Source organism: Rhinolophus hipposideros (assembly GCF_964194185.1).
Source record: "Rhinolophus hipposideros genome assembly, chromosome: 19".
In the NCBI taxonomy this organism is placed as follows: Eukaryota; Metazoa; Chordata; class Mammalia; order Chiroptera; family Rhinolophidae; genus Rhinolophus; species Rhinolophus hipposideros.
In genome coordinates this window covers 11,103,565-11,129,567 of record NC_138065.1, presented here as the reverse complement: position 1 = coordinate 11,129,567, position 26,003 = coordinate 11,103,565, and the positions used below count along the sequence as shown (strand labels likewise).

General features: G+C 40.7%; 1 protein-coding gene across 3 annotated transcripts in view; it reads left to right on the top strand.

Moving 5' to 3' along the window:
• Window positions 1–8,001: 8,001 nt before the first annotated feature.
• The window catches only part of MAGI3 (membrane associated guanylate kinase, WW and PDZ domain containing 3), a 195,675-nt gene continuing 177,673 nt past the window's right edge, over window positions 8,002–26,003 (top strand). For 2 of the 3 annotated variants that reach the window (XM_081026031.1, XM_081026033.1), the window contains exon 1: window positions 8,377–8,824. In XM_081026031.1, the coding sequence (XP_080882157.1) occupies window positions 8,509–8,824 (316 nt within the window). In that variant the 5' untranslated portion in view covers window positions 8,377–8,508. Of the gene's footprint in view, window positions 8,825–26,003 lie in introns of all 3 variants that reach the window. The other variant, XM_081026032.1, reaches the window with a different exon arrangement.

Genomic DNA, 26,003 nt, shown 5'->3' with positions numbered 1-26,003 from the left:
ATACTATATTATCAAACTTTCTGATCCTTGACAATCTGTTGGTGAAAAATGGATTTTATTTTTGTTTAAAAATTAAGTTGACATGTTTTTATATTTTTAAAGTTAGGTTTTTCCTTTAATCTAACTTAGCCTATCTTTCCACTGGACTCCTTATTTTTTGGTTTTGCTTGCTTACTAATTATAAGAACTTTTTGTAAAAGAAGTAAATTTGCCTTGTCAACAGACATTATAAATATTTGTCCCATGACTGTCATTTGCTTTAAATTTTGTTTATGGTAATTGTTTTGTCATGTACACATTTAAATATTTTTGTGTCTTTAAGATTATTAAATTTTGTGACTTGATAAGAAAGGCCTTCTTCCAGTATTATAAAACAATCCTACCATCTTTTATTCTAGTTTTCTTTGGATTTTTTTATGTTGAAATGTTTATCTAAAATTTATTTTCAAGTAAGGAATATGGTAGGGTCCAAGGATGAACATTAATTTTTTCATATGCCCAGCTATCTGTTCCGTAACCATTTATTGAATAAGATATTATTTCCTTATTGATAGACACTTTTCATTTTAAAAACGTATGTATTGATATATAACTTATCTGGTGGAGTATCTAATCTTAAGTGTTCAGCTAGACTAATTTCTGAGTATGTTTATACTCTTTTAACTCTTTCGCTGCGTTGATTTCCAAGGTTTTTTTCCCCAAAATGTGTCAGAAATCCACAAAAAAACAAAAAGTTGATATTTTGACTATTGTATACATTTAATAAAAACAATTTGAGCAGCTTTGTACATAAATGACATTTTTATGTATAAAAAATTCCTATTGTTATTCATTCTTGAAAACCACAAACATATAGAAAAATGTACATCTGCTTTCCTAAACATCCTTTCTGGAAGTTTCCATCCATAGCCAGCAGACCGTCACGGCAAAAGGGTTAGTGCACTACCCAGATCAAGATATAGAACATTGTCCAGGCCCAAGAAAGTCTTTGCGTGATGCTCCCTGAAAGAAGCACCTCATCAGAACCCATGTTATATAGATGGTTGCCCTACTTCTGGACTGAAATTCAGCTCCTTCCCTTCCTCACCCAAATCCAGCAGGGTCACTCTCCATTTTTCAGTGAAGGAAAATATAGACTTTATTTGGATACTTTTGTTAAGTGCAAGAAAGGCCACAGTACCTGGTCTTTGAAAGAGGCGTGTTTATTTTAAGCTCATGGGTGTTTCCAGTTGTTTTTACTGTGAAATTTGGGAGTGTGCGTTTGGAAAGACTTCACCTAAGCTTAGCCAAGTAAGTAAGAACTTTCTCTCCGTTGAAGTAAAGGAGCTTCATATGGTGCTTTGTATTGGAATCTGCTAAAGGCACTGTTTATTTGCTTCTAGTCTACAATGAGAAAACAAAAGACTCCAGGGCCCTAAGCTTTCTAGCTTGTCAAAGAACCTGAAAGATTTTATATGGTGGTAGAGCTCCTTTAAAACAAAGCTTGTGGGTTCCTTTATAAGTCAAGAAACAATTTCCACTTCTTATCACAACATATCCTGTCAAAAGAACAATATATGTTGTTTCACAAACTTTAAGGTCATTGTATGCTTTGGTTGGATGTTACTTTCCTAAGAGGTTAAACAAAAATCTTGAAATTAACATTCCATCTCTCTGGATGCCCTTCTCAATAAACACAATAAAAGAAAGAACCTGTATAAATTTAAACTTAATTAAGAATTTTCCCCACTTTTTATTTTCTAACTTCTTCCTTCTTATCTTACTGTGAAGGGATATTTCAACAAAGCAATTACATTCCACAAAGCTTCTTATTAAATACAACTGTAACATATTTCTTTAACTATGATCAGTCTAGGAAATTAAAACTATAATTTCTGATTTCCACAGTGCATTCAACAAATTTTCATCTTTATTATTTCTACCCTGGTCCACGCCTCCATCATCTCTCCTTGGGCTTCTGTACCAGGGTTCTGTCTGGCTTTCCTGTCTCCACTGTCACCCTTATCCTTCTTTATCTAGCAATCAGAACCATCAGTCTAAAATGTAAATCAGATTCTGCCACTTATTTCCTAAAAACTTCTCATTGTGCTCTGAATAAACTTTAAATCCCTTTCCTTGGCCTGAAGAGCTGCTTGTGATCTGGCCTCCAGCCTAACTCTGACATCTTTCCCACCACTGTCTCCTGCATAACCACACTCCAGCCACCTGTGTCTCAAATTCAGACACAGGTCTACCTAGGGTCTTCCTGATGGCCTGGAATGCTTGGGTCTCGGTCTTCACTTGGCTCCCTCTTCCTTGTCAGTTAGGTCTCAGGAAATCTGTCCCCTTCTCAGCCAGACCTCTGTGACCTCATGTGGCCCCGCATTCTCTCCTAACCGCTCATTACTTCATTCTGTTTCATCTTCTATTTCGATTATGGTACTGTTACAACCGGAAATGATATCGATCATTTACTTGTTTCGGGTTTCCTGTTGATGGGGTTTGGGACACGATGCCCCAAACATGACCCCTTGGCATATTTTAAGTGGAAGGAGTTTGAGAAAATGACAGAAGCAAGAGGGTCTCTCTGACCTTCTCCCTGCCCTTCTTCTCTGAAGCAGGTGGTAAGACACTCATGTGAGAGGTGCCCTGTCTGTACCCAGAGGAAGCATTCTTTTCTGCAAGATGGAGAGTATCGAGAAGAATCCAAGTGAACAGACCTTGCTAAGTCCCCCCAGTTTACTACACTTAGCTCAGACTCTTTGCCCTATCATATCTTTCCACGACTTTCCACTTGTCATCGATAGCGTAAAAACATTTGGGTTTCACCATTTCTTCGGGTCTTCATATCCTTATGAAGGCTCCGGAGTCACATAAAACTTATACTAAATAAATTTGTATGCTTTTCTCCTGCTAATCTGTCTTTTCAGTTTAATTTTCAGACCCAGCCAGGAACCCTGAGAGAGCTGAGAAAAACTTCCTCCCCTATACTGTCTTCCTAATGAAAGGCGGGACCTTGTCTGTTCCTTGCTGTAAACCAGCACCTAAAACAATACCTGCTCATAACGGGCACTCTCTCTATTGTCTGAATGAATGAATGCAAAGTATACTAAACACAAAGTGCTCAACCCAATGGGGGAGTATACAAATGAATCAGAAAGGGGCCCACTGAAAAAGAAATCATGGAGATGACAGTATGCTATTGGTTCTGAAGAAGGAAGAGATGAAATCAGCTATAGAAAATCAAGGCTGGCCTTGAGCAGAAGGTTGTATTTAAGATGAAAGATGGTATTTTGGTATTTTGTATTTCATTCAGTGTTCTCCTAGTCCTTCTTTGTTAGACAAACTTGACATCTAACTGCTTAACTAACGCCCCTTTCAAAGTATATTGGCACTGCAGTTGGTTTTGAATGTTCCTATTGATTTGTGAATTTGGGTTGGATTCATTTGGTCATTTGTAGGTACGTGCACTTATGGGCAAAAATGCATATTTATGCATGAAACACAGTAAGACAGATTTTAGACAATAAATTAGTTTGCTTAACTGAACTAAAATTTTCCATATTACTGCTTTTGTAATTGAGCCTATTTTAGCATTGGCATTCAAATTAACCAATAGACCTAGGCAAACAAAAATGCTAATAAATGTAAGGATACAATAGAACAATTAATGTTAGACTGCATTACATATTATTTCCACAATACAGGTAAATTGGAACATTTTCTAAGGCAGTGATTTTTTTTTTTTGGATCAGGAATTTTAAAATTTAAGAAAACCTGACAATAATCTGTGGAAATAACAACAACAACAACAAAAAACCCAGGGTAAATGTTCTGTATTCTGTGTAAGAGACAAATATTTGCTCTATCTGTCCACTCCACTTCTTTCCCCACCCTCTGCCATCTTAATTCTTGACAATGACTTCATCTAAATAATGAGGATTTGATTTACTGTTACCGGAGATTCAGGTTTCCATGTAAAAAACAAGGGAGAATATAAACATCAATGAAATCTAACATTTCCCCTGGCACTTGCTTTGGCTTTGACAAGAGCCATGCACTATTACAGGGCCACTACTCATAGAGACCCCGAGGGGAGTGATGACCCTGGAGTTTGTCTGGCACACAAACTGCACCACCATATGAGGCATCTCTGATTGTACAAAGGAGTCACTAAGCATGGGTCATTCCAGAAAAATCGGACACCTATACTTGCCATGCTGAAGTTTTCTACTTAAAGCGTTTATTTCACTCTCATTAGGAACACTTGGCACAATATTACAAAACAAAACAAACTTCCCACCTTGTCACCAAAATAAAAATTAGAAGCAAATGAATGCAGTGTATTTCTGGAAGACAGGGTGGATTGCTTACCCAAAAGCCAACCTCCTCTCTTCATATTTGCTGAGACCCTCCCGCCCCCAATTTTATTCAGATATTGTGTAGCCACATGGTTTACAACATGCCCTTCTGCTTAGAGGGTGAAACCGGATAATCGTCTTTCATTGCCCTTTGCATCTTTGGTTAGGAAAGGAAAGGGCATTTGGGTAATTCTGGCCTATGGCCTGGAGGGAAAGTCTTGGTGGGAGGGTGTCTTTGTGGCAAGGAAGGAAATAAGGAAGACTCTCTTTCCTCCTTTCATTATCTGTGATACTTACAAGTATGTTACTTGGAGCTACCGCAGCCATCTTGGGACCTAACTCGTACGCATGTGAATGCACATGAAAACATCTATGTCTGTCTGTAGATTAGATAGAAGGAGCCCAAAGAAACCTTGGATAGCATCAATATAACTTTCTCTTTTATTTTTGTTAAACCAGGTTCCATGTTGTTTGGCTTATTATTATTCTCCAAAGGAAATCAAAATTATTAAACCGACCATTAGGTTCGGGAAACAGTGACAAGCATGGATACAATCTGATTATTTGGTTAGGTGCCATTTTAGAGATAGACGCTGGTAATAAGGTTTCTTTAATTATGTAGTTATTTCCAGAATGATATACTACCTGAATTAACTCACTGCGGTGGACAGCTTATTTCTAGAATATTTTAAAAACTGAACCTAAGCTTACGAGGATGGGTGAATTTGATACAGAACTTTAAATGTGATTAGCAATGCTTTAAGCCTTGTCACACATATCACTATTTAGTGCAAACTAAAATAATAACTTGAGTATTTGCTTATATGCCAGGCCATATGTTAAGTGCTTGCTTGACTCAAGTAGCTCCACTCAGTTGTCACAACAACTCAGTTGGTGAGCATTTATCATACCCATTTCATGGATGAGGAAACTGAGGTTAGGTAACGTTAAATAGTTTACCCATAATTATAGAGCTAGTAAGTAGAAAAACTGAGATTTGCAGTCTGACTCCAGAGCTCAAGCTCCTAATCACTGCAGTTTTCTGCCCAAGAATCAATACAACTTATTCTTGGTTGAGGGATATGACAGGTGCCTACTTCACCACTATTCTCCCTTTCGCTTCTCAAACAGAACCCTTGTTTTGTTTGGGATTGAATCATGATCAATTTAATGAACTGTAGCAATCACATTTTCTTTTGTTAGTGACTGGTCTGCAGTGGGCATGTGACCATTATCTGGCCAATAAGGGAGATTCTACTGGGGGAGCGCAGTCTAGGAAAGATTCTTCTCCTTCATAAAAAGGAGAGGAACATTGTCTTTCCCTCTCTTCCTGCTTGTACCTTGTCCTCTGAGGCTGTGATGTGTGGGGCTATGGCAGCCACATTGCAACCAAGAGGTGACAAGACTTGAGACAAAAGCTGGCATGCATATGATAGTAAAGAGCAAATATTAAAAGAGCTTGGGTCCTTAATCACACGACTGAGCTGCTGAACTAACTCTAAGACTACTTACATCTGAACTTCATGTGAAAGATGAAATAAATGACCACTGCTTTAAATTACTGTTAGATATTCTCTTCCTTCTGGCCAAAGGTATCCTAATGGATACAATATGGTCAGGGAAAGATGTTTTCTCACATTTGCTGCAAAAATAGATGATGTGGAGGTTATCAATTTCATCCAGGAATCTGTTGGTTTAGGTTGTAGTTCAGAAAAAAAAAAAAGCCCAAAACAAAACCCCTTAGATTTGTCTCAGACCTGGGGAAATCTGACCGATCCACATAACTGTACTGAATATTCCCCCCCCCCCTTTTTTCTCTCCAGATGCACTGTTTCCTCTTCTGTGTGTGACTGACTGATATGAACTGCATCAAAAGGCTCTCTTGCCCTCTGGCTTCTGGTTGGATTTGGCCATCCGGATGCCCAGCAAGAAACTGGAGGAGGTTAGGTGAGTGAGATATAAATCCCCCAGCTTCTTCCTTGGGTGATTACATCCCTTGACAAAAGGTCCCAGGTGCTTGTCAGGCTGCCCTTTCTGTGCTGAGTTTTTGTAACTGTTCCTTCCCCCTTGCTTCTACAGATCTAGAAGCCTGTAACCCCAGGATTCCACACTTCCTTTGTGGTTTCCTACACCCGGCCCACCTCTTTGTAAAGTACCATTTGTTTCCTGCCAGGCCCTGACTGATACAATGGTGAGCACAAAATCACTGCAGGGGTTGATGCCCCGCCCAGTCCAATCTGAGATGTGGGGAGATTCTGTGGAGTTATTCATGGTTTAAATAAGGGCTTTCCCCAACCATTAAAGGGAGACAGGAGACTACATAAATAAGTCCTGCACAAACGTGAAACAAAGTATCATACTCAGAGAAAACACTTTCTACCTGAGGACAAGAAATCAAAAAAGTCTATCTGAGAGCGAGAGCATTTGGGCTGAGAACGGATAAGATTTTTAAGACAGACAGGGAAGCGTGTGAGTCAAGTCAGGGAAGCGAGGAAACTCAAGAAGAGTTTCTGAAAAATTAGTGCTGGAAGGGACATAAGATGTCCTTTATTTAATGTTAGTTCTCCCTCCACCTCCTTTATAGATATGTAGAGTTGAAGCTGAGATTTGGCCAAGGTCAAACAACAAGTGAGAAGCATGCCAGGACTCCCCTCCAAGGTCTGCTAGCTGCTAGGCTAGTTCCTAACCCACCGTGTGTCTCCTCCACCCTACCTACCTCATCTCAGGCAGTCTGCTTGTCAGTCTCTCCCACTAGATTGTGACCTCCTTGAGAGCAGGATCTCTTGTTTTCTTCATCCTTGAACCCCAGTACCTAGCACAATTTCTGACATAATGTCAGCAAGCAGCAGCAGCTACCAAATGATAAGCATCCACTCCCTGCCAAGCACTGTGCAGATAAGTACTGCATGTAATCTTCCCGACAACTTGGAGGGACAGAGTCACCTCCATTTTTCAGCTAACGATGCTGCAGCTCAGAGAGGTGGTCTAATTTGCCTGAGGTCACACAGCATTGTGCAGTACTCTATTTCACCCTTTATCAAATGGACTTTGGAGTCCCAGCCTCAGTCACATTTGTTGCATGAATGCACGAACAAGACTCAGGGCAAGTGATCCGCTGTAACAGCTCACCCTGGAGGCCCGCCACCTCCGGCCAGGGACTCAGCAAGTAGTCTCAGGTCTAAAGTATACTCGTTCCTCTGGGTGTCGCTCCGGGCTCCGCCCCTGACTCCCCTACCCGGCTAGCCAGCCACGCCTCCACCTCGGGGAGTTTGGTGGCTCCTCTGTATCCGAGTTTTCTCTGGGCTCCAGCTGCTGCCGGAGGGCCTCTTTCGGCCCTGAGATCTGGAGCGGGCTCCACTCCCCTGCCCCTCCCCTCACCCTCCCTCACTCTTCAAACTTCTTTTTGCCACCCTCTTTAAACTTCAGTCATCTTAGCGCCCGCCTCCTCCACTCCCACCAACCAATCGGTGGCTTCCATTCTCGGTGAGGGTCCATCCCCTGCCTGCCGGGGGCCAATCCCCCGCGCGAGAGTCGAGTGCGGGGCCCGTTCCCCAGCGCCCGGCCTGTGACGGCAGCGCGCCGGGCGCCGCGCGGCGGGAGGGGGCGGGGCTCGGGCTGAGGGCTGGGCGAGGGCGGGGGGAGGGGACCGAGGGAGGAGGAGGTTGCGGCGGGTTTGAAAGCGGCAGTTTCCTGGCAGCTGGGGCAGGCGTTGGTCTCCGTGCTCCAGCTTCGCAGCGGCCGCGATCGATCCAGCCACGCGTCTCCGCTTGCTCCTGCGCGCCCCCGACGGATTTTTCCCGTCCCGGCTCGTCCCCCTTCACCTCCCCGCCCCCCCCAGGCTCAGCCTTTCCCGCCGCTCGGGCGCGGAGCCCGGGGGCCAGCAGGCTGCTGTGACCCCGCCCGAAACCCCTCCGGGGCTGCCCAGAGACAATTCCCTTCTCCTTTCTGCAGCCTCACCCGGGGTGGCCCTCGCGGAGCCCAGGCAGTCCCAGGGAGCGTCGCCGGCAGGGGCACCCGAGGCGTGTCTCGGGGTGTGGAGTGGCCCGGCCCCCAGTGGGCTGTGGGTGGGGGGGTGCCGGAGCGGCGAGGCCCCCCTCGCCGGGCTGCGCGGGCGCCAGGGGCCCCGCCGCCGGCGCGGGGTCTCCCCCATGGTGCTGCGGGGTTCGGGATGTCGAAGACGCTGAAGAAGAAGAAGCACTGGCTCAGCAAGGTGCAGGAGTGCGCCGTGTCCTGGGCCGGGCCCCCGGGCGACCTGGGCGCCGAGATCCGGGGCGGCGCGGAGCGCGGCGAGTTCCCCTACCTGGGGCGGCTCCGGGAGGAGCCGGGCGGGGGCACCTGCTGCATCGTCTCGGGCAAGGCGCCCAGCCCCGGGGATGTGCTGCTGGAGGTGAACGGGACGCCTGTCAGCGGGCTGACCCACCGGGACACCCTGGCTGTCATCCGCCACTTCCGCGAGCCCATCCGTCTCAAGACTGTGAAGCCAGGTACGCGGCCCTGCCTTTCTGTTGTGGGGATTGGGAGAAGTCGGGGTGGGTGTCCTGGGCGCAGCGGCCCCTCCCCACCGGTTATCGGTTATCGTGTGGGGTAATCTTAGCCCTCTAGGGTGTGCCGGGCTCCCGCGCGAGGGGGAGGGGTGGCAGTAGTGATTCCCATTTTGCCTTTGGGAAAACTGAGCTCTGGCTTGGCAGGGTTGCTCTGGGAGCTGTCAGAACTGCGACCAGAGAAGCTGGGTTGCCTACATGTGTGGCTCCGTCTCCCACCACGGAGTTTTCGACTCGAGAGAAAACCAGCTCTTTTCTGCTTTCCTTTGTGGATAAGGTCCTCATGATTGTAACATTGTCTTTGGAACAATCTTACGCGTTTTCTAACAGGGAAAGAGGTCTGTACTACTGAGGCACTTGGTGCCAACGTTACCACCTACTGTACCCGGTGGCGGGGGGGGGGGGCTTAGCTGCTTCAGCGTTTCTTGCACACGAGCAACCCCTTGGAGCTGACATCGTCACTCTGCCAGCCAGGTGGTTCAGGTGTCTGGGTACTGATGGTGGACAATATGGGACGCGTGGCCGAGTGGTGTGTTCCTGCAGGGAGCTGTTGAATAGTCTGGGGTTCGAAGGGAAGACCTAGGTGCTTCGCGGAGGAAAATCGTTTGTAAATCTTTGATTTTACAGAAATTTGTTGAAGTGGGCAAAAAAGAGTCCCTGTTGCCCTGTTGTCTCGTATGCTAGTAAAATTTGCTGCGAGGCACGTTTCGCATATGGCATTCATGCCAGTTTCAAAGCACTGATCAGACTGAACAGCGAAATCTGATAGTATGTAATAGACTTGACGTATTTGTAATCGACGACAGTGCTGGTCGGTTTCAGCGTTTCAACGTTGGTAGAATGTGGTTCTGTTTTCTGAGATGTTTGTAGGAGAGAGAATTATGACTACAATGTTATTAGTAATCAAACTATTTTTGCTGAATGTGTTCTACTGAATATACAGTGCATCAAAATATAATGAGCTGCTTAATTGTGATGGGGTAGAAAAATCAATCCATCCCTTCACTGCAAAAGGCTAGAAAATTCTGGGGAAAAATTTGACATGTTATCTCCCTCGCTTTTTTTTCTTTTCTTTCTTTCTCAGTACTCACTTTGGAAATACCTCTTTAATAGTCCTTTGGGCTTAATAGGAACTGATGGTTTGTGGTGCAATGTACCTGTGTGTGTGTGTATTGTGGGTATGCGCGCGCGCGCGCGCGCACACACACACACACACACACACTCACATGTTCCTGCAATCTTCAATTAAGATTTTTCTCAGATGGTCTATTCCATCATATTCATTTTAAGCTTATGGGTTTATGTGAGGTTTTCTTTTTGTTGTTGCTAATTTAAAAAAAAAAGAATAACTTTGGCAGACTTTGAACATCTTTTCCAGTGTAGTTTGTGAATTCAGAAATTCTTAACTCAAAGTTTTAGAGCCATGTGAAGAGTGGAGGAAAGACTTTGGAACTGTAGTTCAGCCAGTCAGGCACTGTCTGTAAAATGAAGAATCCTACACACACACATACACACACACACACACACACACACACACACACACACACCCCTTACTGGTCTAGGTGCCATTTAGTTCAAATTCCACAAGTTGAGGCATAATGAGAAAAATCTGCATAATTGCTTTGTGTTTTGTTTTGGTTAGTTGGGGCATAGATAACTGTATTTTCAAAAATAGTTTAAAAGTTGATTGAGGAGGAAGTTGATAGAAGACTGGGGAGATGTATCATTAATATTGGTCTGGTCTGCATATTATACCTCTTCTCAACCTTTGTACCAAATTTAAGAAAACAATTCAGAGTGTATTTACTAATATTAATTGTGTTGAATAAACATCAGATGTTCCAGAATAGAGTTGACATTTTTATAGTAATAAAATTTTACCCTCTTGACAACTGCCAGTACTGTCCTATTTGAAATGTTTAGCCAAAATAAAGGGAATAATTTTTATTAATAGGTGTGGCATGTTTTGTAATCATTAATAGTGAAAGTTAAATACTACACTTTTTAAAGATATATTCTGCTTTAGTAACTTCTAAAGGATACCATGGTGTGTCGTCTGAGATTAATATTCTTGTTTCTAAGCAAGTTGTAATTAAAATTTTTTAATCTCTTAAAAATAGTATTCTTAATTTCTTAACAGCCTCATGTTAGGCCTCATGTTAAATGGCTTTCTCAAATGGCTTTGCTTAAACAAGATAAAATAGCAAGATTTTTGCAGGTTAAACACATGCCTTTAAATATTAGAAATTAGGGACTTGAAGAGGTTATTCATAGAACTTTGAGTGTGATTAAAAACTGCATAAATATTATCTCCAGAGAAGACAAAGATTCTATACTGTTGGGATTCAATTCAAAAAGTATGAAAATACCGGGTAAGCATGTTCAGAAAGGAGCTTGCCCTGCACATTGTTGTTTTTCCCTTTTGTCTGAACTTTGTGAGAGAAATAGATGTTTCAGTTTAATAAGGTATTATAAAGTATACTTAACACTCTGTCTCTTGTCTTGATTGATAAATCTTTATTAAACTATATTCATAACGTGTTACTTAGAAAGTAGGACAATACAAGAGTAAATTCAACCATTTCTATAAGATGGAATGTTAGCCGGGAATGATCTCATATTGTCTTCTGAAAAAGTCCATGGCGGAGGGCTGGGCTGTAGGATGAGGCCGCTGCAGCACTGATTCTTCCAGCTTTCTCCTTTTCATCTTGAAAGAGGCTAAGGGGAGCACAGCCAAAGCCAGCACCGTTACCTAGATGACTTATAGAAAGTTCTTTCTGACTGTGACTGTCTTGGGCTTTGATAAAGGGGTTTATTTTTTTCTTTTGTTATAATCTTTGGTGGAGATTTAAAAGTAACTCTTTAAAATATGGTTCCTAATCTGAGGCTTTTTCTGAATTAGAATACAGTAATACCTCGGTTTTCGAACGTCTCCATTGATGAACATTTCGGTTTACGAACACCATAAATTTTATGGATTTATGGTATCATTAGATAGTAAAATTCATGCTAAATTTGCAGTTTTAGAAGTGGATTTTAAAGATCTGGAACAGATTAATCCATTTTGCATTACTTTCTATGGGGAAACCGCGTCTCGGTTTTCAAACGTTTCAGAACTCAAATAGACTTCCAGAACGAATTACGTTCGAAAACCGAGGTACCACTGTATTTCTTATTGAATTCTTATTCTTATTTAGTATTAATGTAATGCTTAGCAGTCAGTACTTTTCTGCTTCGTGGGGAATCTTTTATTCCACCTACCATGTTTCCCTGAAAATAAGACCCTGCCGGACCCTCTAATGCATCTTTTGGAGCAAAAATTAATATAAGACCCGGTCTTATTTTACTGTAATATAAGACTGGATCTTTATAATATAGTATAGTATAGTATAGTATAGTATAGTATAATATAATATAATACCGGGTCTTATATTAATTTTTGCTCCAAAAGACGCATTAGAGCTGATTGTCCGGCTAGGTCTTATTTTCGGGGAAACACAGTATGCTTGGTCCAACTAGTCACCTGTTTCTTAATTATAACCCTGTTGTTTATTTCTCTGCAAAGAGAAAAGTTTTCACTTGAACTTTTTATTTTCCGAGTAGGAAAGGAAATTGAACTTTGGACCTTTAGTGAAATTGTTTCATTATATAGTTCTGTGACTAGGACTAGTTTCTTTGATTTTCCTTCATGGTATATATTTTTTAACCATTTCTGTTTTGATTAAGGATTGAAGTAGTTATTTGTTCTCAAGTTTCCCAAACTATGACTGTGCAGTGTTTTATGGAATATTTGCTTATTTATATCCCTTTAAACACCTATTTCAGTGTTTGTAAATTATGTGAATTTTGTTCCGGAGATTAAGTATTGCTACAATAGATAGATACATGAAATCATTGTGTTCAGCTAACCTAAGTCTGGTGCTATATCTACAGATGAAAATCATGAGAAACAATGTTGCAGTTTGTTTAAACAAAATCCAATTTGAAACAGATCTTGTTCCATGCTAATTAAACGTAGGTAAACATTGTCACAACTGATACTTTGAGACATCTGATTTATAAGGGAATTTTGTTAAAATGAGCACATTCTTAGAAATACATTCCCCATTGCTGAAGAAATACTACTAGATGCTTTTAAGTAGGAATGTTTATGTTATACCAATAGTGAATGATTCTACCCCTTTCTTCTCATAACTTTTGGATCTTTTTGTTAGGTTTTTTTCCCCCATTTGTTTGTTTGTTTAGTGGATAATTTGGGACTTGTAGTGACTTGTTTCGAGGGTTGTAGTATTTGAAGATGGCAAGGGTGAGAGAAATTAGAGTTAATTGCTAGCCTCCTAGATTTGCAATACAAAAAATTTCGTATTATTCCCTTTTAGCAATATACACTACTGATTGAGTGAGGCAGACCTTGTCGGGAAAAATAGCATCGAACTTTGATAAACTTTAAATTTCAAACTTTCCTGCTTTGGTAGCTCTGTATTGGGTCTAATGTTGGTCTTCACTCAAGGTTCAACTTCTGGACTCTATCCACTGACACCTGCAATTCATCTGAGTAGTGGGCTTATACCATACTGGCAGAACAAACACTTTACATATTTGGCCCTTTCAACTTTCAGATCATTTTTATTTTATTCATTTAATGCTAAAACTGAATGTTTCTTGGAACATTACTCTATGTTCCTTGGTAAACGTATATTATTTTTTGTATATGATCCTGAGATATATTTTATAAAACCTCTTGTTATGGGAGATAAATTTCAGTGTTCCCCCTGCCCGGTCTCTAATTTATATAAATTGATGGTAAAACAAATCTCCAACATGTGTTCAAACATCTGATTTATGAGCTCAGTGCATCTTCGTCTCAGGTGAATAGTTTCATATAATGTCTTTACTATATAAACCCTAAGAGCTTTGTAATATTTGTGGGTACTTAGTATGTTGGGAGTGAGTTGTAGGATAATTTCATGTTTATGAACCACTTCAGTAGCACCTACCAATTTCAAACTCTGCCAATTTCCAAATCAATGTTTGGTTGTTTGTGAGTTGACAAAGGATAAGTATCTTGATACTGAGGACTAGAACTGTGTTTCCTTTAATTAAATAATTATTTCTGTTTCTTTTCTAAAATGTTGAGAAACAATTTCCTTGCAGTATACATTCTGGGGGAGAAAGCAAATGCCCGGAATTTATGTATAACTGTTCCTCAGGGTAAGATCCTCAGTAGCTTGGAGGCTGGTGTTGTGAGAGACTTGTTTGTGGAGAAAGAGAGGCAACTTCCTGTTCTCCTTCCCCTTGAACAAATATTATTCAGAATGTTTTCCTAAGAAAGGTGCTTGTTTTGCTTTATAAAGAGAAAATAAAAAGTTCTATTACTGGCACCCAGTGGTATACCCGCTCTGTGAGTTAGCACTGGCAATACAAAAATATAAAATATAAAAATGAGTCAGAAATAGTTTCTGTCTTCAAGAAGTGCGCAATTTAGTGGGAGCTTAATGATTCATTGGTAAGAAATACCTGTAGTCAGGGCTTTATCTGTTTTCACTTTTCTCCCAGTTCTTAAATAAAACTCTTTTAGGTCATTTGTAGTAGGAATTTTGGTGGAAGCTAGACTCACTAATTTGTTAACCTTAGTTGTATAAATGCGATGAAGTTGCATCTTGCAGAGGATTTGGTTCTCAAGTCATTACAAAAAGAGGGAAACCAACTATAAGCAAAATTCTCCTTTGGAAAGCCCTTAAATTTAAATTGCCCTTAAAATACATTGTATTTGTATTTTATTTACAATGTGTTTATAATACAATTTGTGCTTTATTTTGCAGTGTGCTTTATACATTGTGTTTGTATTGTACCATTTTTAGGATGAGTCCTACATGCCACTTTTCTACACATGTTGGAACCTATTGCTCTGTTTTGGTTGAACACCAGAAGAAATAGTTTGCTTGCGTCAAAGAGATCTGTTTTACCAAAACAAACAAACAAACAAACAAACAAACAAACACACACCCCTCCCCCATACAAAACCAAAACCAAAACCAACCCTGTCTTTTAATTCTATGAAATGACCTTCATCAGGGAGTGCATAGTGAATTTGTAGAAGTTAAAAATATGTACATGGGGTGAAAAACTGCTTTCATTCTTTTTTATGTCTTACTGATCCTTGCCACCTGCCCTTATTTTCTGAGTTGGCTGGTTGGGGAGGGAATGGTGAAGAATTTTGAACTCAGCCAGGCTTTGAAAGATGGATACATTTTGGCTGAGTGGAATTAGGATCCCCTGGATAGTAGGTAAGATGAGAGGAGGAGAAAACACAGGGCAAGAAGACACGGTACAGAATGGTTTGCAGTATAGTCCGCTTCAATAGTTTTGTGTGTCTAGTGTGTATATAGCTTTATTTTGTATAAAAGCACAAAACCCACATTATAGAATAATTGGAAAATAGAGGGAAATTCATGTTAAGTGTTTAAACGTGTAGGTAGTTCCATTATAAATTATCTCCTCTACTTTTTTTTTTTAAACTGGAACTTGAAATGTTTTTCTTCCATAAATAATATTGGTAAGATGATTAATGCTTTTTCTACCGTCAACCTTATTCAACTCATAATGTAATACCATGAGTATTTTTATTTAACCCATAATGTAGATGAAATATTACCGTCAGTTGTATGCTTTATTGTTAAGAGGCTTTCTTGGATTGCTTTGGAAGCCTAGCCAATTTTATGGGGAAACACACAGTTTGCTAGTTTAGTAAGAAGAGAGCTGCACATGTGTTTCCACCTCAACCTTGCCTTCTTTCTTGGTTGACTGACTTCCAGTAAAAAGGGTGGTACCATTATATCTCCATTCCCCTCAACCCCAGGACTTGTATCCCGACACAATCATCCCAGGATGGCTAGGGGAGTATGGACTACATTTTGAAGACCACAATTGACTTGTGACTTATCTAAATACTTGAGAAAGGAGACTATGCTCATAGATTTTAAGATACTTTGTTTTGTTAATACTTATGCTAGAGATATTCCTTTGGAGACTCAGTAAGAAATAAGACTCAGTAAGAAATATGGAGGGTTAAACTTTTCTGCTACAATTTATTTGGAGTTTAGGGTGTTTAAAAATTATGGGGAGAAATTTCGCTTCACATTTAATAATTACGATCTATTCTATTTAGAGGCTTCCCTTCTCGTCTTAGGTATGCAGTATGAACAGTAACTGATCTACTTAATTAAAACTTTTGGGCGTCTTAGGCTCTTTGCTATTTTTTTTTTCAGGGAGTTTTAAATACATTATTATTTTTCTTGCATCATAAAAGTTTGTAAGAGTCTACCTTGTATCTTGTTGTTGTTCTGGTTGGAAATTACATGTGACTGAAAAATGGGATTTTACTATACATGATGACATTTAACAGAAAGAATTTTATGAAATGAAAATACTCCAAAAGGGAGAGGAAAGAAGTATTTATTAATATATGCTTTCTTTTTGAACTTAATCAAATAGAATTAAACTAAATTGGCTTTGTTTTTTTCTCTAATAAAATTACTTTTAAAAAATCCACATTGATGGAGCCATCCTGGAGATGGTTGGGGTTATCCAGTTTGCTACAGGTATCTTGTGATACGTAGCTTACATCTCAGCAGGAAGGGAAAAATACTCCTAATTCACGTGCCAGTTCACATATTTTTAAGGATTCGGTAGCAAGTGACAGAAACTGTAGAAATTAATTTAGGCTAAGAAGAAACATATTGGTTTACATACACGAAAACCCAGGCATAGGACAGGAACAACTAGATTTGTGTTCTCAATGCACGTGACTCTCTTTTCCTCTGGGTGGGCTTCCTTCTTAGTTTGGCTCTCAGTGTAACAGGAAGGGTGACTTTGAATCCCCAAGTCATACACAGCTTTCAAAGCTTCTCATCTTTTTTTTCTGGAATCCAATGACAAATCTCATGCAGGGACTTTCACTGGCCCTGTGCCCAGTTGTGGAGAGAGGTCAGTAGGCTACTATGACTGGTCAGGCCTGGTGACATGTCTACTCCTGCAGCTGGGCACAGAAAGCACAATGATTAATAACTATACCAGAACCCCAGAAGATAGGGGCGGGGGAGGTCCTCAAAAGATGGGATGCTGGGGAGACAGCACTGTAGGAAACGGCCTCATTTAAAGCATTTAATCTCTCTTACTTTGAAGGCAAACAACAGGACACAGTTGTCATAAAACTATCATAAAAAAAAAATCAGATATTGGCTGTAGAACAAAACCGAGGCACTGATTTTACTAAAATATTATCGTTTTCGATGTTTTTAAAAAAAATAAATCTAAAAACTGCTTTTATCTGAACATTGTTTCTTTAAAACATTGAGATGTTAACACCTCAATGTACACAATTTAAAAGTACTGCTTATAGGTTTTCTTCAACTTTCTTTGATTTTTAAAAAAATAACAAATAAGATTCTCTAAATCAATTCTGCTTGTTCTTAGGTAGATAGAATATTTTGGAGGATAATTTAATAATCTTTGGCTTTGAGAAAATGATTATTAGTCTAGTTAATGAAATTTTTTAAACTTAGTATTGAACTATTTTGAAAATGAAGTTCTAAACTACTTACTTTCCAAGATGTTTTGCTTTTAAAACAGTGGTCTTTTAAACTGTAAATTGAGACTGCATTATTATTGTATTTCTAAGGGCTCCCTAATAATACCTTTTAACCATGATCTCATAGAAGTTATACAGAAAGGAACTACTTCACTGACTCCTAACTTGGAAACACTGCTTAAGTGTGTAATGTGATATCTGTTTAATCATCCAAAAAGTTATACAGCAAACATTGTAGGATAAAAATTTGACCACCTTTGTTAAGTGTTTTTTTCCTGCCTCCACTGGGGAACAGAGCTACTTGGAGTAAAGGTTAAAAGAGAGGGGTGCATACCCTGAATATCTTCATGCTATTTTTATATTGTAATTACTGTATTAATGTCTTCAGCTTGGGTGCCATACAAACAATCATTGTAACATCAACCTTCAGTTTATGAATGATATGTACAGTAGGAGTTCTGCAGTTTGGCCAAATTCTGTCTGGTAGTTGGACCTTCAGTGAATGTTCAAGATTGGTATGTTATTGGTAAATATACTTACTGTGCATAAAAATGAACTTTTATGGAATTAGATATGATTTCCAATAAGAATCATAGAAGGGACTTTGTATTTTTTGATTAGTTTATGTCTCTCTTGGGATTTCTTCAGACCATATCTGGAAAATCACTGCTTCTGCAGAAACCTGTTATGACTAGAGTTCTCTAATATTAATTCCGTATATTGACAGATTAAACCCTGAAATCTGCTAAAATAATACAATCTTCCTTACTCACAGAATTATATCTTAACCCACATCTGTAGCTTTTGGCAGAACGCTTTGTCAAAATATTATTAATTTTAGCTAAGGATACTGTTCGCTAATATCAGTGTTTGATTTAATGAGAAATTTAATTCCTTTTGACTAGAATTAGATTTGCTAACTAGAGCTATCTCACAACGCAGTGCTGATGAGTGAAATGACACATCAAACTCCCTTTGGTGACAACTCTAAGTTGACAACCTCGTTCTAAGTCTAATAGGAATACTCTGTCATGGGACTTGTCATAATAATACTACCCTATTTCCCCGAAAAAATAAGACCTAGCCAGACAATCATCTCTAATGCGTCTTTTGGAGCAAAAATTAATATAAGACCAGGTATTATATATATTATATTATAATATATAATATTATATTACATTATATTATATCTGTTTTTATATTAAAATAAGACTGGGTCTTACATTAATTTTTGCTCCAAAAGATGCATTAGAGCGGATAGTCCGGCTAGGTCTTATTTTCGGGGAAACACGGTAGCTGCCATATGTCAGGGTGTTATACACCCATCTCATTTGGTTTATAAGGATGTATATGTTGGTATACATGCATTCCTGCAAAGAAATTCATTCTTCTCCACGAGTCTGGTATTATCACCTCCCTTTTATGCATGAGAAAACCAAAGTTCGAAAAGGTAAATATGCCGAAGGTCACCCAGACTCACAGGAACTAAACAGTTTTGAGTCCTCCTCCCTTTCCAGATAGAATATCATGTCTGAGAAATCTTACTTCCTGTTTCTCTATTAAAAGGAAAACTCCCACAATTCTTAATTGTTTGAGTGGGTGTTAAATGCAGTAAAACATTGGGAAGTACTTAAAATAAAAGCTCCATTGCGTGGTTCTATTTCTAAACAAAGTTTGAGGCCTTGCAGTTTAATCTGTACAGCTAAACTGCATGATAAAATAGTTATTCCCAAGAATCACTAATCAAACAAAGTTAGCATTAATTCTTGCTACCTTTGTAAGACAACATTTTCAGCAGTGACATTTAGATACTTTTAGGATAAATATACTTGTGAAAATTGTACACTTGATATTGGGAAGAATAGCTTGTCCCCATGTCTCCTGCCCACTTGCTCTGTAATTCACTCACCAGGAAGGTGTTTGCTAGCACGTTTGCCTAGAGACAGGTAGGTTAGAAAATGTTCTGAATGAATATATGCTGGAATTAGGAATTATTTATAAGCATGTCGAGTCTTTTCAAAGTATACTTTGCTGAAATAAGATTTAACCAAGCTGGATAGAAGAACTACTTGTATTCAGGTAGCTCTCTCTTCTTCCAGTCTTAAGGACAGCACAGGTGCATGGCTCTGTAAAGAGGCAGTTAAAGCAGGTGTGAGGTGTTGGCATCTCTTATTCTCTAAGTGTTTGTGCTGTTAAGTTTTCCAGTTGGGCTTCAGGTCAGTCACTCAACAGGAAGGAACCAAAGCAATCCAACCAAACACCTTTAGTCTACCGATAAGTAAATTGAGGCTAGGTCATGGCAGGTAACTGCTCGGCAGTCATAGCATGAAGCTGGCAGAGCAGAGAGTAGAACTCAGGTTCCTTTTACTGTTTTGGTTTCTGGCATAAGAACTTCTGTAGGTAAGCAGCGAAGAAAAGAGTTCATCTGTCAGCTGTGTCTGTCTCTTCATGAAATCTGCGTTCTTTTGGCACCTGGTGGAACGCGCTGACTTGGTTTGTGAGGCCATCACCATCCACATGTATCATTGGAGGCAGTGGTCACCCAGAGGTGGGAGCACAGGAAAAACTTTTAATCGTTGTATGTCACAGGTTTTCAGGGCCCTTTGAGCCTTCCCGGATGCTGTAGAATACGGTTAAGATGTAGATGGTCAGAAAATTGTTAGCTGGTGCAACCACCGCTGCATGTTCTCGTTAGTCACTTTAGCTCTGAAAAACAATTTTTCAATCAGAAACATTCTGCACAATACTTTCGGTAAAATCCTTCTGAATGGCTGCTGCCATATGGAGATGCAGTTGCTGTCCTTACCCCTCTCTGCAGCGGTGACACTGCCAGTCTGAATTCAAGCCGGCTCTCCTCCCACCCCCCTGACTGACTAAGGGATGAAAAGGGGCAAGATGAGTTTTAGGGCCAGGGCCTGCTTAGGGCTGTGGTAGATGAACACTCAAGGCCACTTTTGGCTCAGGGTCCCCGAGCTTGTCTGGCTGTAGTGATGGTTGGCATAACTGACATGACCGAAAGGAGAGACTGTTCTCCTGCTGGGTACCAGACAGGTAGGTGTCTCAGGCCACGGAGACCTGGCCAGAGCTGAGGAGAAGGTATTCACCTGTGTGAGGCAAAACTGAAGAAAGGGGATGGAGGTGGCAGTTCTCGTTAGGTAAAACTAGTGGGAATGGTGGCATCTTGCTTAGGCCCTTTGTATATCTGTGAAAGAACAGCATTAAGTGTAGACATGAAAAAAAAATCTGTGATCAATCTACCATATACTCCTTTGCGGTATCTGTTAGGGTGCAGTGCAGGAAACAGAAAGAGATATGATGGAGGGAATCGGTTGCTTAGGAAAGTTCTGCAAGGGTTTGGAGGGCTGGGCTTCCGAGGACAGCTTGCCACAGGCGCTGCCACCTCTGCCACAGTCAGGAAATTGATAATCAGAGGGTTGCCGCCGAAACCATGGCAAGAAAATGCCACTGTAGTTGTGATCAAGGAGATGACAACAGTCATTGCTGTCGCCAGGATAACTGCTTGAAGTTTGACATGCAGCATCTGGGCACGCCTGGGACAACTTCTCTTTGATGCCTATAAACTAGTGACTAGATGCGGAAGTGGAATCTGGCACTGCTTCTCCCACTGTCTCCTCAGCACCCTCCAAGCTGGAGACTAGACACTGATAGGTCCTTGACCTTCTTTGCTAGCTGAAAGCAGCTAAAACTACACGTTGATGGGGCTGGGCTTCCCTTCTGCCATCCATATTTTGTGTCCTGCATGTTAACCATAGAATCAATTTGCATCCTGAATTCTAGCTGTAAAGGAGTCGGGAGAACACAGCTGTTCGTTTTCCAACCTCTGCATTTCAGGAAGGCACAGGACAAGGAGGTGGGTGCTGAGTGCCAGCTGACCTTTTGCACATACCCATCTTATTAAATATGGCATTTTAAATATAATAGAGCCCTTTCTCGACAACTCATTGTCATTTCTGTGAGCTTCTCATTTTACAACGAGCTATAGTTGGCGTGATCACAGCCGACGGATTATTAACATCGGTAGTGACTTTTTATACTAGGTCGGTCTGTGTCTGGCCTCGCTGCTGTCTCTGCTGCTGGGACGTCTGTGTTTTCCATCACTGGATCCTAAACTCTCCTGCAAGTTGCACGCACCAGGGCAGGGCCGGCACCTCGACGGAAGTAACTAATTTGTAGGCTGGTCAGCAACCTATGATTTCTGTGGCTTGAAAAGATGAATGGGGCCCTAAGACTCTTTCCTGGGGATTTGAACTAAGACAAAAAGGAAAGAATTTGAAATTAGGAATAGGAGATTGATCTGAGAGGTTTTGCAGTGATGCACCGGAGTTCGTGGTACTCTTTCATGAGATGGGTGGTTAAATTTCCAGGGATTTTGCAAGTCAGTTGTCCAACACAGACTTTAAAACAAGAATTAAGTTGTATAAAGTTGTAATAAAAAACAAATTACATTAAAAGCAAATTATATTGTATCAATATAATTGTATTAATAAACTATTAATTTGTTATAATTAAATTATATTACGATTATACTAAAAACTTAATACTCAGAATTGTTTTCTAATTGTTTTCAGCTTTATTGAGGCATAATCAATAATAGTGTAATAGAAAGTGTACAGTGTGATGATTTGATATATGTATGCTTTGTGAAAGGAGTCCCACAATTGCATCAATGAATATATCCATCACTTCCCATATTTACTTTTTTTTTTGGTGAGAACACTTAAGTTTTACTCTCAGCAAATTTCAGTTATATAGTATAGAGTCATGCATTGCTTACTGATGGGGATACGTGGTAAGAAATGTGTCTTTAGGTGTCTCCTTCATTGTGCAATCCGAGTGCACTTACACACACCTAGATGGTACAGCCTCCTGCACACCCGGGCTGTAGGTACAGCCCATTGCTCCTAGATTACAAACCTTACAGCATGTTACTGCACTGATTACTGTAACACAACGGTAAGTATTTGTGTATCTAAACATATCTGAACATAGAAAAGGGATGGTAAAGAGACGGTATAAAGATAGACAGTGGTACACGTGTGCAGGGCACTTACCATGAACAGAGCTGGCAGGACCGGAAGTTGCTCTGGGTGAGTCAGTTAAGCGGGGGAAGGGTGAGTGGATGGGAAGGACATGACTGCACGCTCCTGCAGACTTTATAAACACTGTCCCACAAGCCCCTCCCCCTGCTTCCTTCCACCAGGGTCAGAAATAAAACATCGAAGCTGTCAGTGCTGCTCCCTGAACAGGGATGTGGGCTGGATTGGTTGGAAATACCGAGGAGAAACTGGATGCGTAAAGTCGTAGAGCACCATAACAGTGACTGGCAGGAGGGGGTGAGAGGGGGCCCCAGGATCAGAAGGAAGAAGGGGTCAAGATGGAGAGATAAAGGAACACGGGATTGTCACGGCAATGTGGTTTGAGCTATGGCATGTTGGAGCATTGGTCAGATTCAGGAACTTGGTGGTATTCCTAAAAATAAGAGGGTGTTTAATATGGAGAGGGTGTAGCACTAAGCACTCAATATTTCGACTTTGGAAAAAAATTTTTTTTTGGTTCCATTGACCTTATCTGGCACAAAGAGCTCTCTCTAGCATTGAATTGTTGGAAGAAATAAAACTTATCTCTGCCTTACATCATTACAACCTGATAATATTTCCAAAGTACAAGGATAGGCTGGCTCCACCCTACCACAGAGAGCTTTTACTGCAGTGGCCGTGGCACTTATCTCTTGTAAAGGTCGCTCCTGTGGACCTGTGTCCTTGTACAGGATCTTAGGTCCTCAGCAAAGAATTTACAGCACTGTCCTCTGCAGACCATCAAGCTAGATCTGGGAGGGCTGTAGCACCCTCTGAATATGTCGTGCTGGGGGGATAGGCTCCTCTGTGCAAAACAGGTCAGCGCCTGACTGATTGAGACGTAATATGTGCTATCTATCTGTCTATCTACACTCAAAATTATCTATCATCTTTCCATCCATCCAACATTGGTTTAGAGCATTATATAAGTTTCACGTGTGCAATTTTATAATTTAACATCTGAATATTCTACACTGTACTCACCACCAAAAGTCTAGTTTCCATCCGTCACCATGCAATTGACCCCCTTTACCCATTTCACCCTCCATCCACCTGCCTTTCCCCTCTAGTAACCACCAATCTGTTATTTGCCTCTATGAGTTTGCTTTTGTTTGTTCATTTGTTTTTTTTGTTTTGTAGTCCACATAAGCGTGTGATCATACGATATTTGTCTTTGTTCGTCTGACTTATTTCACTTAGCGTAATACTGTTAAGGTTCATCCACATGGTCTGAAACAGCAGGATTTCCCCTTTCTTTATGGCTGAGCAGTAGCCCATTGTACATATGTACCACCTCTTTGTCTTTTTATCTGCCGATGGACACAGGTTGTTTCCATATCTTGGCTATTATAAACAATGCTGCAGTGAACATACCGGGACTTGTATCTTTTTGAATTAGTGTTTTCTTATTCTTTGGGTAAATACCCAGAAGTGGAATTGATGGGTTGTATGGTAGTTGTAATCTAATTTTTTGAGGAACTTCATACTGTTTTCCATAGTGTCTGTCCCAATTTACATTCCCACCAACAATGTAGAGGGTTCCTTTTTTCCCATGTTTTAACACTTGTTTCTTGTCTTTTGTGATGATGGCCATTCTAACAGATGTGAGGTGCTCACTGCAGTTTTGATTTGCATTTCCCAAATAATTAGTGATGTGGAACATCTTTCATGTGACTGTTGGCCATTTGTATGTCTTCTTTGGAAAAATGTCTATTCACATCCTCTGCCTATTTTTTAATTGGGTTGTTTGGGTTTTTTTGTATGTTTTTTTTAAAGATTTTATTGGGGAAGGGGAACAGGACTTTATTGGGGAACAGCGTGTACTTCCCGGACTCTTTTCCAAGTCAAGTTGTTGTCCTTTCAGTCTTAGTTGTGGAGGGCACAGCTCAGCTCCAGGTCCAGTTGCGGTTGCTAGTTGCAGGGGGTGCAGCCCACCATCCCTTGTGGGAGTCCAACCGGCAACCTTGTGGTTGCTCCAACCAACTGAGCCATCCGGGAGCTCAGAGGCAGCTCAGCTCAAGATGCCCTGTTCAATCTTAGTTGCAAGGGGCACTGCCCACCATCCCTTGCGGGACTTGAGGAATTGAACTGACACCCTTGTGGTTAAGAGCCCACTGGCCCGGAAATCGAACCGGCAGTCTTCGGAGTTAGGAGCATGGAGCTCTAACCGCCTGAGCCACCGGGCCGGCCCCTGGGTTATTTGGTTTTTATTGTTGAGATGTCTGAGTTCTTTATATATTTCGGGTATTAACCCCTTATTGCGTATATGATTTGCAAATATCTTTTCCTATTTGGTAGGTTGCCTTTTTGTTGCGTTGATGATTTCTTTTGCTGTGTGCAACTCAAAATTGAGGTGCTGTGAATGACAGGGAATGCCAAGTCCCAGGGATATTGCTCCCATCAGAGAAAAAAAAAAAGTTACTCCTGAACCACATGTCCTTCATTTCTTACAGGAAATTCAGCTCCATTGTAATCTTACGGGACCGTCATTATACACATGTATGTGGCCCATCATTGGCTATCACGTCATACAGTAGATCCTCTGGCCTTATTCATCTTATAACTGAAAGTTTGCACCTTTTTACCAACCTCTCCGCACCCCTCCCCATCATTTTGTTCTGTTTCTGTGATTTCAACTTTATGTCATTTCCTAACTTCACTACATTTTACTCTTTATGTTCTCAGGTTTCTTTACATCTATTATATCTGTACGGTACAAATACTATGTAGTGGTTTGCTACTGCACGTATCTTCCCAGCTCTGTTTTCACTGTTGTCATGGCTATTGTGGGAATTGTTGGCATTTACCAAATACGCCACTGACTGTGGGGGTGGGAGCAAGAGTCCAGGTTGGAAAGGCCATGCTGCACCATGTACAAAGGAAAATTAAGGGAGAAGAAACTATGAGTAAGCAGAAAAACTGACGCTGGATGTAAGGCTACATGGTGTTAATAGCAGAACAGTGGAGGGAAGGGCCACAAACTCCTTTTCCCAAGGTCCAGAATCCTTCTGGAATTATCCTCCAGCTCTAGTCTCCAAGAGATTCAGCCTTATTTTATTACCCCGTGCTTGGAATTACATGAAACTGTGCGTTTCTGTGTGTTTTTCAACCATAACACTGGAATTTTATTTACTTCTTGTGCCTTTTTCTCATGAAGAGGAGACTGTGTTAAAAATTTGCATTCAGATTTTCTGGTAAAGACCGTCAAGATGGTAAAGAAGGGAGGGAGAAGTGTGATAGATGAGAATTCCCACAGAAGGCCTGGTAGTTTATGGTCCACACCCCTCCCCCAGTACATTTTCCATTAGAATAAAATTGAAATCTCTATTAAAGGATGACCATTACAAATATCTAGTTATGTGTGTATTTATATACATACATACGTATGTATTTTGTATTCTGTGGTATTTTTCCTACAGAAACCTCGCACAGACTA